This window comes from Polypterus senegalus, chromosome 8, assembly GCF_016835505.1.
Source record: "Polypterus senegalus isolate Bchr_013 chromosome 8, ASM1683550v1, whole genome shotgun sequence".
Classification (NCBI taxonomy): Eukaryota; Metazoa; Chordata; class Cladistia; order Polypteriformes; family Polypteridae; genus Polypterus; species Polypterus senegalus.
Window position 1 is genome coordinate 90,773,199 of NC_053161.1, and position 14,188 is coordinate 90,787,386.

General features: G+C 35.3%; 1 protein-coding gene across 5 annotated transcripts in view; it reads left to right on the forward strand.

Moving 5' to 3' along the window:
- impdh1a (IMP (inosine 5'-monophosphate) dehydrogenase 1a) overlaps positions 1 to 14,188 on the forward strand; it is a 181,640-nt gene that overhangs the window by 92,823 nt on the left and 74,629 nt on the right. For all 5 annotated transcript variants that reach the window (XM_039761441.1, XM_039761442.1, XM_039761444.1 and 2 more), the window contains exons 4-6: positions 6,312 to 6,413; positions 9,619 to 9,693; positions 9,951 to 10,157. In XM_039761441.1, the coding sequence (XP_039617375.1) occupies positions 6,312 to 6,413; positions 9,619 to 9,693; positions 9,951 to 10,157 (384 nt within the window). The remainder of the gene's footprint in view (positions 1 to 6,311; positions 6,414 to 9,618; positions 9,694 to 9,950; positions 10,158 to 14,188) is intronic.

Here is a 14,188-nt window from a genome sequence, read left to right on the forward strand (position 1 = left end):
CGACGTTATCAATGATGATGGCTGATTCTTTTTTTCTTTTATGTTTCTTTCATTTAATGCTACAGAGTCAACAAGCATCAGCTCTAGATCCCAGTTTTAAAATGCTTGCTTTTTGTATGAGGACTGTGAGGGAACATTTTTAAGACTGATTAACGTGACTTATATAAGTGAGCAATAGAAGAATTATAGAAAGACATGAGCTTTCCATCTGTATCTTTAACTAGCAAAATACCCGCGCTTCGCAGCGGAGAAGTAGTGTGTTAAAGAAGTAATGAAAAAGAAAAGGAAACATTTTGAAAATAACATAACATGATTGTCAATGTAATTGTTTTGTCACTGTTATGAGTGTCGCTGTGATATATATATATAGCAAAATACCCGCGCTTCACAGCGATGTCATGTGTTAAAGAAGTTATGAAAAAGAAAAGGAAACATTTTAAAAATAATGTAACATGATTGTCAAAGTAATTGTTTTGTGTATTTGGCGGCAGCGTCACGAAGTTGTTTTCGGCAGCTGCATCAGAAAATGTACCACGACGTCTGACACGCCTCCTTTTTAATGTTTTCTCACAGCTTGGATTGCTGCTGTCATATATATACACATACATATAGATATAGATATAGATAGATATATATATATACATATCTTCATATCTATATACATATCTACATATACACATATATATACATACATACCTATCTACATCATATATTCACACACACATACATACATACACACACACACACAAATTGTATGTGTGTGTGTGTGTGTATATATATACACATACATATACTTGTGTGTATGTTTGTATGTGTCTATATGTGTGTATAGGTTTGGTCACTGAGTGCAAGGGAAAAATAATAAATTATAGTCTATAAGTTATTAAACAGTAAAACATTAACGTTTTAAGAAGTACAGGTACATTGAAATTACATTTTCTATGTGAACGTTCAAATTTGTGCCTCGCGCCTCGATTGTGAATCGCCTTAATATTATTTTGCCGTGGTGTAGAAAAGGGGTCCCGTGTTTGCACTTGTCTGGGCTATAGCGCAGGGGGAGGATGAAAAAAATTAAAAGTGCTCACTTTGACTTAAGGCAGAAGCGCAGTCAGCGTCTCAAAGGCCGGCACAGCTATGCACGCGCTGGCTGCTCGACTTTTGCTGGGCAGGAGACCCCAGTTTGCAGACACGTTCATGATATCAAAAGTCTCAGCTCTTTGAGGTCATTCATATATATATATATATATATATATATATATATATATATATATATATATATATATATATATATATATATATAGCAAAATACCCGCCTGGCAGCGGAGAAGTAGTGTGTTAAAGAAGTAATGAAAAGAAAAGGAAACATTTTAATAATAACGTAACATGATTGACATTGTCATGAGTGTTGCTGTCATATATATGCCTGCCTAAATAAGTCACCCTCGCTTTGCTCTTACTTTTTACCGTTCATTTAATCATGGCTAGTGGCGGAAAAATTATAAAATGGAAGGAGGATGGCTTTACCAAAACAATTATTGATGGCGAATCGATTATTCATAAAGCTTGAATTGGTGATCTGTTTTTCTGTGTTAACCTCATATTTTTCATACTTCTTCTCAAACTAAGGTGGTGCGAGGGTAAAATGAATCGGGATGCGCTGATCAATGTAATCCGTGTACCAGGAAATCATGCATTGACAAAAGCTCCCCTTTGCTTGTAATGCAAAATGTGATTAAATGCATTATTTTTTAACGCGTTATGGAGCACATGCATCGAAGCTTCTCGGCTGTGCTTGTGCTAAGAAAAGGAAAGATTTTAAAAATAACGTAACACGATTGTCAATGTGACCTTTTGTAAGTAGTGCCTGGAGGATTCAGTGTGTAGAAACTCTATAGAGACAGCGTGTGTATTAACTTGTGGATTTTTCTGTGAGTATTTGGTGGCAGTCTGAGGAATTTGCTTGAAGACAGCGTTAGCCGCGGAGCTCAGCTCAGAGCAAAATGAGGTGGGAGGGGAGATGATGATGTGACTTCCCCACACGCCTTAACTGTCAATCCCCCACAAACACAGTCTCTCAGAATTTGCATAAGCACACCCCTTCACCTACAATTTTAACTTAGTTACAAAGTGAACAAAACTCTCGTTTATATCCTGCGTCCTCTCATTAAACTTGTATCCCACATTACCTGTGTGTATGTGAAACGCCAGCGGTAGCCTGTCTATGAACTTAATTTAAAGTTTAGGTTTACACCGTGCTTTCTTTCTGAGCTGGCAACACTCATGAATATATGGTAGTATATGTCACTTGCTCGCTTCTTATTGTTTCGCTGCCTTCTCAATTATATAATGCATGTTTTCTTCAGCGCTTTTTTGAGGTCATCCTGGTTTTCTATGTACTGCGTGATTACGTGGGAGGCGTGATGATGTCACACGAAACTCCGCCCCCACGGCGTTGAAGCTCATCTCCATTACAGTAAATGGAGAAAAACTGCTTCCAGTTATGACCATTACTTGTAGAATTTCGATATAAAACCTGCCCAACTTTTGTAAGGAAGCTATAAGGAATGAACCTGCCAAATTTCAGCCTTCCACCCACACGGGAAGTTGGAGAATTAGTGATGAGTCAGTGAGTGAGTCAGTGAGTGAGTGAGGGCTTTGCCTTTTATTAGTATAGATTTAGACTAATTCAAGATTATTTTAAATTTCAAATAGGGCATTAAATTTGGCTAACAGTTTAGTTGAAGGATGTCTACATGGAGATTCGTAACACGCATTTATTATTTAAGAAGCAATATTTGATTATTTTTATAATAATATTGTTTGGAAGATGATATCGATGTTTTATAAAGTAGATGCCATTGCATTTTATTAAAACAAGAAGCTGCCCAATCTGTGTGGACTTTGATTTGATGAAACCTATGTTATTTAAGTTATGATGAATTTTGAATGATTGCAGTGGTGTGAAAACATTTTTTGCATAAAAAATTCTTAGCATAAAATGCTAGAATATTATTTTCAAATCAAGTCAAGTATGCTTATGTACCGTGGCTTATCAGAAAGTCAGAATGAAACGTTTCCGATAGATTGTAATGGTTCAGATGAGACTGAAGAGGTAAGATTTCTGGTTTCTCTCCTTCTTAGGAAAGAAAGGGTATTTTGAATTTAGGTCATAATTATTCAATTTTGAGAAGCATTGACAAGTATCGAGAATTATACAGGAATTTTGTCTCAGCATGTTTGTATGTTTTCTAGCCCAAGACAAACTTTGTTTTTGAAATATATAAACAAAACTATAAATATGTGAATGCATAAATGGTTGTAAATATCTTTGGCATTAGTAAAATATTTCCAGTATTAATGTAGTAATAACAAGTTAATGCTGCACTGAGATGAGTTGATTAACACTGTAGTTTCACAATACTGATATCTTGCATTAAGTAAAATATTTTTCTGGTAAAATAGTTTTTTTAAGCTTGCTGAAAATTTTTAGTTTGAATAAAGCAAAATGTCTGTCTGGGATTTTTATTTGACCTTTTATTTCGGAGGATACTGAGGTATTCTGCACAGTGTTGATTCTAAATTTGTTTTGAGAAAAGAAAGTCAGTGTTTGTGTTAAAGACTGGAATCTCCTTAAAAATATTTTGGTATTTGCAAGGACCTGAACAAGGTCAGTAACCATTTCTTGTGCCAAGTTTGATTCTGTAGGCAAGTACACACAGTCTTCTAAAATAATTTATTTTTTCTCTATAAGGCGATTGTTTGGAGATGTGAGTTCTTTTATATTTAGGTTGTCAGGTCTGTATGAAAATGTTTGAAGAATAGAAATTATATTTTATGTTAATTTTTGGATAATGTAAAATTTAGACTGAAAAAAATGCTAGACTTTATTTGTCTACCCTTAACAGAAATGTACTTTTAGCTCTTTGTACCTCTAAAATGATACTTTATCCTTCAAATAGTGTTTGAATGTTTTTGTATTTTATCAACCTTTATATACATCCAGTTGATTTATTTTGTTAATACAGAGGAAATTTAGAGTTTTAATTTTGCTCTAAAAAGTGTATTCAATGTATGCCTGGTGGTTATGTTGTGCCTGTACGGTATGTTTTCCCAAGAAAAGTTTAAATGCTGTCAGCCATAACAACTCATTTGAAGGCTCACTGTGAGTGAAACTGTAGTACAGTTAGATAGATGTAATTGTTATTGAGGTAGGGATAGCTGTTTTAAACTGGAAAATGACATTCAGAGACTATATGTGAAGGGGAAGTGAATTCTACAGTTGAGGAGTTTCAGTGTAACTAAAAGCCCGATATCCCCTATTGAGGTAGAGACTGATGCATGAGATGACAAGAAAGGCCAAAAGAGAATAAGTGAAGCAAATAAGATATAATTTTGAAAAATGTCTTGTAAGATATGAAACGAGGCAAGTCATTTAATGCTTTGTTGGTGAAAACTGTTAATTTAATTCAGTATTTAAATGAAACTGAATAAAGTTTATGTAGGACAGTATGGCCTTTGTTTGTCATAGTAAGCGATAGAATAAGAAAAAAAGAAATTGCAGCTTGGTTACCGTATTAGTTTATCCGCAATGTGAGACATAGAGCATGATAATCATCTTAATTTAGTGAGGACCAGTATATACATTAATGTCTGTGCTGCAGAATGGGACATTAGTGGACAAAGTCTTCATTACTTCAGGTGTTAAGCAATATGTCCTTTATTTGCTGCTCCTGCTTAAATATTCCAGGTTTGTCCCAATTATTGTATTTCTCTGACCTAACAGCTTAGCAGCTCTCTTAACTGGGGTATTCAAAAAACACCTCTTGATGACGCAGCTACAAAGCTGATCTTTGACTTTTGACCCAAGATACTAGGAACATCTTTGAGACATCTTGTGTTTGAACAAGCACATTTTTTTATACCATACATAATTAGCACAGAAATTCAGTAACAACTGATAAGTTGGATTTAGATCACACAGGTCATTCCTTTCAATAATATATCTCTAGGTATCTCCAGCATTTTCCCACACAAGTGTTGAGGCATTCCAGAAAGCCTGTATGGTCAGTAGACAGTATGTATCCTTTTGATGAATGAATCCTCTATCTCTGAAAAAATTACATTAAATGGTTGTTCGATGCATATAGTCAAATAACTGTCAAAATTTACATTCGGTGACATTTTGAGGCAACCCTCATCCAGTTTGACATGAATAACTGTATCAGAATAATCATATATTACATTGCAGCCGAGCTTGACAGATCATTGAGGCACATAAATGTTTTAAAGCAAAATTGAAACTGCTATGGAATTTAGATCTGTGAGCATTTTTAAACTTTTATAATTTCAAAAATTGTACATGTTCTATGCACTATACACAAATGTTATTAGTGAGTCATATTAGCATTTGTGTTTTTTCTGATGGATGATATTAAGATCAATACCACACCATACCATTTTCTAAGCCCACTTAATCATGAGCAGGATTGTGGGAGGCTGGAGCCTATCCTATCAAGAATACCATATTAGTTTAACGCACTAATTTTATTTTTTGCCTGTTGGAAAATTTTAGACAGCGAGAGCTTGCTTTACCACATAGCAATAACAGAAGAGCAAGTATATCTACAGTTGAATTTGACAGCAGAAACATAGTAAACCCTTCTAGCTATATCTCTTAAATTGCTGCTTTGTGCAAATCTGTAACACCTTTTAAAATTGCATCCTAATTCGTGGTTTTATTAATATGGTATCTCAGCAGCTACCCAGGTTTGAGGGGGCTCACACAAAAACACTTTGGGTACGCAAAATGCTTAGTGCGGAATAAGCTTGTATCCAGACTTATTATAATGTTCAACTTGTGCATAAATTTGTTCACTATGCGTTTTAATTTTCAGTTACAGCAAAGTAATTCTTTTGACTTGAATGCTTTAAAGAATATTCATTCCTATTTTCCTTAAGATTTCATCTAACCACTGCAATTTGCCCTTTGAAACAAAACATAACACTATTAAAATTTAAATTATTTTATAAATATGATAATTCGTTGCCTTACTTTTGTCATTGAAAAATAAGGTGAGAGTGGCCACTGTCCATTTTAATTTTATTGTTTGAGATTCATAATTACAAACAGTACTTAAACTGGATTAAGAAATTGCTGCAATTGTACTTCAGATCGAGGATTTTATTTATTTCTATATTTTGTAAGATTTTGGATGCAATTGATTTGCCCTTTTAAAAAAAGTTATGCATTTTTTGGTAAGACAAAGGCATTGCTGTGCTTTTTGTGGCTGATTTGTGCTTTTCTTTTATAGGATTTAACCTCAGCTCTTACACGAAAAATTACCCTAAAAACACCTTTGATTTCCTCTCCCATGGACACTGTTACTGAATCCTGCATGGCAATCGCTATGGCAGTAAGTGAATTTACTCCACCCTAAACCATTTTGTGTGAAAATGTTCTCCATTTTTTTTATGTGTTTGAATGTAATAATATAATTAGTGGTTGGACAAATAAGAAAAATTGTACACATTTAATCACTTAAACATACATTAGGAGACTATTTATGCTGCAATTTTTTCATGTATTCTGATTTGCTGTTTTGTTTCTAAAGTTATTTACAAACCTTTTTCATCTTTCATCACAAGATATAGATAGTAAACAATAGAGTGAGATTGTGAGCATAAGTGGTTAGATGATTGATTGGATGAGGAGCTTGACAATATGCATAGGTTTGGGAGTAGAATAGCCGTATCTGTGGATTCAGAAAAGCCAGTTAAGGTGGTTTTGGCATGTAGATAGAACACATCCTTGGCTCTTATAGGTAGATGTACCAGGAAACCTCCCAGCTGGGAGAAGGCCTAGGGCAGACAGACCTAATTACATAATTAAAGGAGTTTATTTCTCAGCTGTTGACTGTTGCTGAGGATAGGGTTGGTTCATGTGTCCAGTTCAACATAGTACCACTCACCAAGAAAACCACATTTAAAACTGATGGAACTTGACTATTTAGTTATACTAGGCTCACCCGCCTTTTAAGGCGAGCGACTTTTAAGTTGACCACTTCTTAAGGCAATTCAATATGTAGATCAATTTGATATTTTATACAAACTCATTAATTTGGTTATATTGCATTTGAGCGGTATTACTTTAACACTCGTAGTTTCTGTTATTTTTGTGATGAAATTTAAACTTTTTTTCTATATTGAGGTCGCCCTTTTGAACCCCCCTGATATTTACTACGCGGTGAGGCATTTGTAATCCATCAACATTAATTATTTCCAGAGACATAATTTTGTCTATTTTTCCAGCGCATCGCACACAAAAGCAAGGGAACGATGGGAGCACAAGAACTCTGCTCACATCATGTCGCTTCGTACCGCAAGCTGCAAGTAGTAAGTCTGTGATAAGCAGAATACCGCTACGCTTTCCACTCACGGGACGGAAGGACAATCCCGACCGCTTTTATATAGTAAGAAAGAAGAAGATATCGCACAGTCTGGAGTAGAAAATCATCTTTTACCTGGAAATACGAAACTACAAATCCTATCGTACATTGCAAAATGGACGGGGCATGTGTGAAACTCCACGCCTGCGTAGCACTCACGGGACTGAAGGACAATCCCGACCGCTTTTATATAGAAGGATGATTTGATCAACTCACAGTACACTGCTGAAATACTTAAGGTTAACTGCAATAGAAAGTTTACATTGATGAAGACTGTCTTGCATTAATTCAAATAGAATAATAACTTTCTCCAAAAATAGTTGGCTATGCTACTGTTCAATCTGTGCTTGCATTCCTTTTGCAAAAACTTTTAACACTGTTACTGTATTGTTGAAAATGTTATTTTTTTATTTTCAGTATAACCTTTTCACTTGTTTCCCTTTGTAAAACGTATGCTTTTCAAAGTTTAATTTCTAAGAAATGAATCTAAAACTCAAATGATATGGGCACATAAATATATGAAACAATATAAAAAAGCTTGGGAAACTGAGTGCACAAAAGATTTTCCAAGATTGCAACAAACAAATTGTTCTTTCATATTGGTTGAAATGCAAGAACGAATTAGAAGAATTTGATGAAAACCTGCAAAAAAGTTTGAAATTTTATTTAAAACTTGATTAGACTAATCACTGATTGCTTTGCGGGACTATATAACTTTTTACTAGAATGTGGAGCTTGTTATTAACCTGCAATTAATATTCTTTGATTTTTGAAATTCTTTAATTTTAAATTATCAAGCACAATATTATGCAGTACCTTGCAACTATGCAGGTGATGTAATAGTAGCACAGCTACTTCATAATAAAGAGATGAGTTTGAGTCCTGGTTCCTCCCTGCATGGGGTTAGCAAAACATTTTGAATAGTGAGTAAAGCACTATATAAATGTAGCGTTGTTATTGTTAATTAATATTAATGTCAAATTTTAAATGTTATGTTTTTTTTTTTTTACCAAATAGAGAAAAAGTAGCGCTAGGACTCTCAGCCTCTATATACTTTCACAGTACCTTTTAAACTTCCAAACGCAACATATGCATACCACCACCTTTTTGCCAACCAAAAAGGGACTGCTAATCACACATATGGTGATTAAAATGAACCTATGTTCCCTAAGTGTGCTGTCCATTTGTCCGTCCAGGATTTTAAATCACCTGTTGCTCGCAATTCATTTGACCCATTGACATGAAATTTGGTACACATATACTATGTGACATCTACTATCCACTTTCGGGGTGATGATTGACCTTCAAAGTCAAAGGTCAACCCATGAAGGTCAAGGTTAAAAATCAAATAACCTGTAGCCTGAAATTTGGTACACATATACTACGCTGAAACTCTGCACTACAGCTTTATATTAAAAATGAAGAGTTTTCAAATTCGTGCTCTTTTTGTTTTTATTTTATTTTATTGTAGAATCAACTTTTGGCAGCGGGCAGCAGGACGGCCGTGGGGCGCATGTGCGCCTTTCTCATCCCTAACACCTATGCCATTATTTCCCCTACCTCTTCATTCTTCAGGCAGATTGAAGACTTAAGTGCCAGCATAACTGAAAAATTAAGGAAAATGTACTAAGTAATTGCAACACAAAAACTGACTTAATCTGTTTTAACAAGTAAAATGATGCTGACGAAAGAAGAGAAGATGCTGTCTGAAGAAGAGACGCTGATCGCGTAAGAATAGCTAGAACCCTCTCAGTCAAGTGTGCTCACTGCACGTTATCAAGCAGTGAGCCATTACTGGTCTATTCATGTTCTTGTTAAACTCTGATAAGATTTCATATTCTTGTGCTTGTATTTGCTATTGAATTTAGAGCTGATTTAGCTTGTACTCTTCTAAGAGGCAAAAATTTATTGGACATACATACACAATTAAAATAAATTTAAAAAACTGACAATGTATTTAACCCAAAGCATTTGATTACCCTGTTCTTTAAAAGTGCATTTTTAGCTGCTAATGTACGAGCTGAAAAGCTCCAATTAGTAATTTACCTGCATATAGGAAATAAAGATGACAAATCAGGCTAAATCAAAACAAGATGCCGTTTTTTTTTTTTTGTTTTTATTTTAGCACATTACATGACTGAAATTATAATGTATGTAATCATTTTTCTTCTAGCTAATGGGGGGCATTGGAATCATTCATCACAATTGTACTCCAGAGTTTCAGGCTAATGAAGTTCGTAAAGTTAAGGTAAGTGTAGCTGATTGTTGCACGAAAGAATAACAAAGTACCACTTTCCTGATTCATTTAGCAAATTACAATTTGGAGGTTATTAATTTTGTAGCTTAAAAATTTTTTAATATTTTTAAATATATATTTGCAGCAAAGAAAATGTTTCATTGCAGTAAAATGATTTTTGAGAAGATGCAGCCCAAAAAGCTACAAATAGTACAGTGTATTGTGCTATGCCATTTAATATGCACATTTTGTATTTTTTTTTGTTACAGAAATTTGAACAAGGGTTTATTACTGATCCTGTGGTAATGAGTCCACGCCACACTGTGGGAGATGTCTTTGAGGCCAAAATTCGACATGGGTTTTCTGGAATTCCAATAACAGAGACTGGGAAAATGGGTAGCAAACTTGTAGGCATTGTCACTTCACGTGATATTGATTTTTTGACTGAGAAAGATTATGACACTTCACTGAATGAGGTATGCAGTTACTTCAGTATTCTAATATTTTTGCAGATATAGCTGGTTAATCTTTTACTAATTTCTCTGTTGTTAAATGTGGAAGAATTTAGACTGAACAATGAAGGTTTGAGAGGGTTTTGTTTAATGGTAATATAGAATACACCACATTATTGTAAGCATTCTGGGTAAGAGAATTCGAGAGGCCGTTTTTATACAGTAGTGCACAGGAATATTATTCTATTTTCAAATATACTGACTAATCAATGAATTGCTTACATCAATAAAAGAGCTTTCCTCTCTTTAGAAAAATACAGAAATTATCTAAGGTCCAAATGCACCTTAAGTCACAAGATGGAATGTACATTGCTGATAATTTATAATGTTCATACAAGATAATTTTTTCCTGTTTGTGTATTCATTATATACTGTATATACTATATGACAGTTTATTTTTTCACACCTGATGGTTGAGCTGTTATCTCAAAAAGACCAATGTTAGTGACAACGACAAGTGTCTTTTGTATTAGCCTTTTTCATAGGGCCTCTGCATCTTTTAACAAAACAGTGATGCTCAAAACATTACCTACTGAAGAAGTGAGGAGTGCTGTACAATGTGAACCTTTGGCCTCTCTGACTATTCCATATCCTACTCGTCAGGGTGACAAAAACTATTTGGATAGGGTATACAGACAAGTGATTAATATTGGCCAGTCTCTAATAATATCTAAAAGACATCAGTGCCAAAATGAAACATTTGCTTAAGTAATCCACCTATAAGACACTGCCTTTTTATGACAACCTAAGCCATGTGTATGGGAATGGGTCTAGTTGATAGTAATATTATTAAAAGCCTGTCACTACAACATTTTATAATGTTAAAGTTAAAATTTTAAATGCTGTGTAATTGAGTAGAACAATATTAATTAACCACTAAGCAGAAGTTCCAACCCAAATTTGTATAAATTAACCACTTTCACAGAGTTATAGAGTTACAGGAGAGAAACCATTGTATGCCAATGTGTTTATGCATTATGCACAGCGATTCATGTGAAAACATTTTTTCATGTACATCAAGTTGTTTCAAATGTTGCAGAAGCAAACAAGATTGCATAGCACAGTTTTATGCCACACATTGATCCAAAGGTATATGGTGCATTCAGTGGAACATTTTTACCTATTCTTCCTCCAGCTGAATATTACGGAGATATTAGCTATAAAGGGCAGCCTTAACACTAGAATTACCAGAGCCTACGAAAAAACTTCTTTCAGGTGTGTAATAGAAACCACAGCATAGAGAGAAGTGTGTACATTGCTTCTTACAGGAAAAGGATATGGAAAAAGTGCACTTGAATAAAAGTGCACTTTTGTTATACTTTTACACCAATATATGTTCCTGTGTTTGAACGACACGGGCAGATGGGGAGTGTCTGATGATTGCATATAGCACCGAAGTTACTGCTTTTTACCATTCTTTCCTCTGCATGTCCTGGAGTACAAAAGAAACATACATCAAGCATACAGCAACATGCGGGGAGTGGCAGGAACACTCAATAAAACTGAAAAAAAGAAAAGCAAGTGACGGTGAGATACGAAGAAGGCAGCTTCGCCAGCGTTTGTGTGTCAGAACCCGGGGTCTGGGGGGTAGGTTGGGGGAGGCGGCGTTAGTATGCATCGTGGTACACTGCAGAGCTATAGCGCGTCTTTAGTGAAAACAGCCGTGTCAGATGGGGTTGTATGGATTGATTCTGAACGCGACTGAGAGAATGAAAAGTGAATAAAAACAAAAAAAAAAGCTGACCTTTACAAGGATCATAAATTGCACCGGCTGTTACAGACTGAAATCAAATGTATGCTTTTATTCTAAAATAATAAGACTAAGAGCAGTTTACTTCTCAAAACGGAGGGGCGCAGGATCGAACTTGTGACCTCTTGATTCCCAAGCGGGGGCTGAGTCTATTGAACCACAGAGGGAGTTACAATAAAGAGCTGTCAATATTGCATGTTAAGGCGGCTTTTTGTTTCTGCAGTTATATTTTTGAATAAAAGCGCAATTGTGTTTTTCTTGTGAAAATGTTTCTTTGCTATTTGGACTTCAGGCTTCATACACTATATAGTTTATGCCTACATTTTGTCATCTACTACTAGAATATAAAAAACGTTTCTGTTTTAACAATGTGTTGACACAGATTACTGTAGAAACGGAACAGACATGAAATACGTGTGTTCCAAACAACGATCTATTATTTCCACTCTAAAACTCCACTTCACTCCCAGATACTCAATCAAGCTGAAGTTCGTGCACGTTCTAAATTGGTGGGGGGATGGAATAGCCGGCTGCTCCTAGCTTCTCTTTATCAGCACATTTAGAAGACAAAGGGCTGGCGGAGAGGTGTGAAGGGATTTAAGAAGCGATTTAAAGTGGGACGGAATTACGAGTTTTTTCGTAGGCTCTGGTAATTCTAGTGTTAAATCAAAATGTATGCTGATTTAGCCCTGGTTTCAGCTTCACTGTGTGATCTAATAAAATAGCTTAAAGGATAACAAGTGAAAGTTGTTCCTTCACAATTGTGGTCAAAATTGTTTTCTAAAGGGAAGTTTTTTTTTAATAATAGGGCTTAAGGTAATCCAGGTCCAAATGTGTGAAATACTGCCCAAACTTACCAAATACATCCTTTTTTTTAAGGAAAGAATGCTCTCAAATATTTAATCTGCTTCTTGCAGAAATATTGTAAGTGTATCCACGTTGCTTTAGGAAGAAATTGCAAAAATAAACAAAACTAAAAAAGTAAAAAAAAAAAAAACTGGTTCTGCACCTCATCTTGGCAAATTTCTCTCCTTCCATGATAACCTTTCACCAACCCCAAAAAACATATTTTCCTCTAGGTTGTGTTGCGAGTGCCACACACACACACACCACTTTCTTTTTGAGAATCTTCTGCTTTCCGGTTATGTTTTTTTTTCCAGGATGTAGACATTAGGCTGTGCTTTTAAAGCGGCAAACTGTCCCAACTATAAAGCTGAAAATGCATTTAGTGTTCTTGCTAAAACATAGTTGTGCAAGCCAGCATAAATTAATGAGGAACTCCAATAGTTTGAAGACGACAAACGATAACGGAGAACAGCATTGGAGAGGCAAAAAGAGCAAAATGTGCAAATGGAAGGTATGGTGGTGCAACAGATAAGTGGCAATTGGTGGTGCGCATGTGGAAAACTTGAAGCTATAGCCGCCCAGAAACCTGATGCAGGTTGTGGGACATGCTTCTTAAAAGTTAAAACTTAAATGTGTCGGAGGATGAGCCCACTTTGTTACATGTGACTGCAATATATGCTGTCAATCATGGAGTTCTGGAGACAGTTTTCTGTTCTCCAAAATTACACTGGAAGAAGCAATCAAAACTTGAAGGGCAAGATTGGCAGCTTTTATTAAAGTAAGTTTGCTTATTGATCTTATTTTTTACAGTGTAATACACTTGGCATTGACAGCCCAAGAGATCAGAGTGACCATATGGAAATTGCCTGGTTGCTGTCCATGTAAATAACAACAACAAATGATTCAAACTAGATCACTGAAGAAGCACTAATAACAATTTTTCTACATTGCTGGCCTATGGAAGAGCTACTCATCTGTTCAGTATTCAGTTTCATAGTAAAAGATATTGCCATTGTTTTTATTCTACAGCTCTACATTTCAGCCCACTTCACTTGCAGCTACAGTGAAATGATTCACCTGAATTATTTTTGGAACAGCAGTTGGCTTCAATAATCGTAATCAGGAACACTTTTTTCTACAGGTTCAACAATTAGACAATGTCAATCATCGCAGATTTTTTTATTGTCGACGCATCATAAACAGAAACAAATAGATGCTCCAGTCACAAAGAACCACATTGGTTTTTGTTCATGTAGTGCATTGCAGTTACGTCTGGGGGCAGTATCGTTTGTTATTGTTTGTCAGGACTGCACACAGTCCTTCCAATGAAGAAGAGTGTCAGAGGAGTAGAAGCATGCAGAGGAAAATAAACGTGGTTGCAATGACGAGTCGGTTAGAG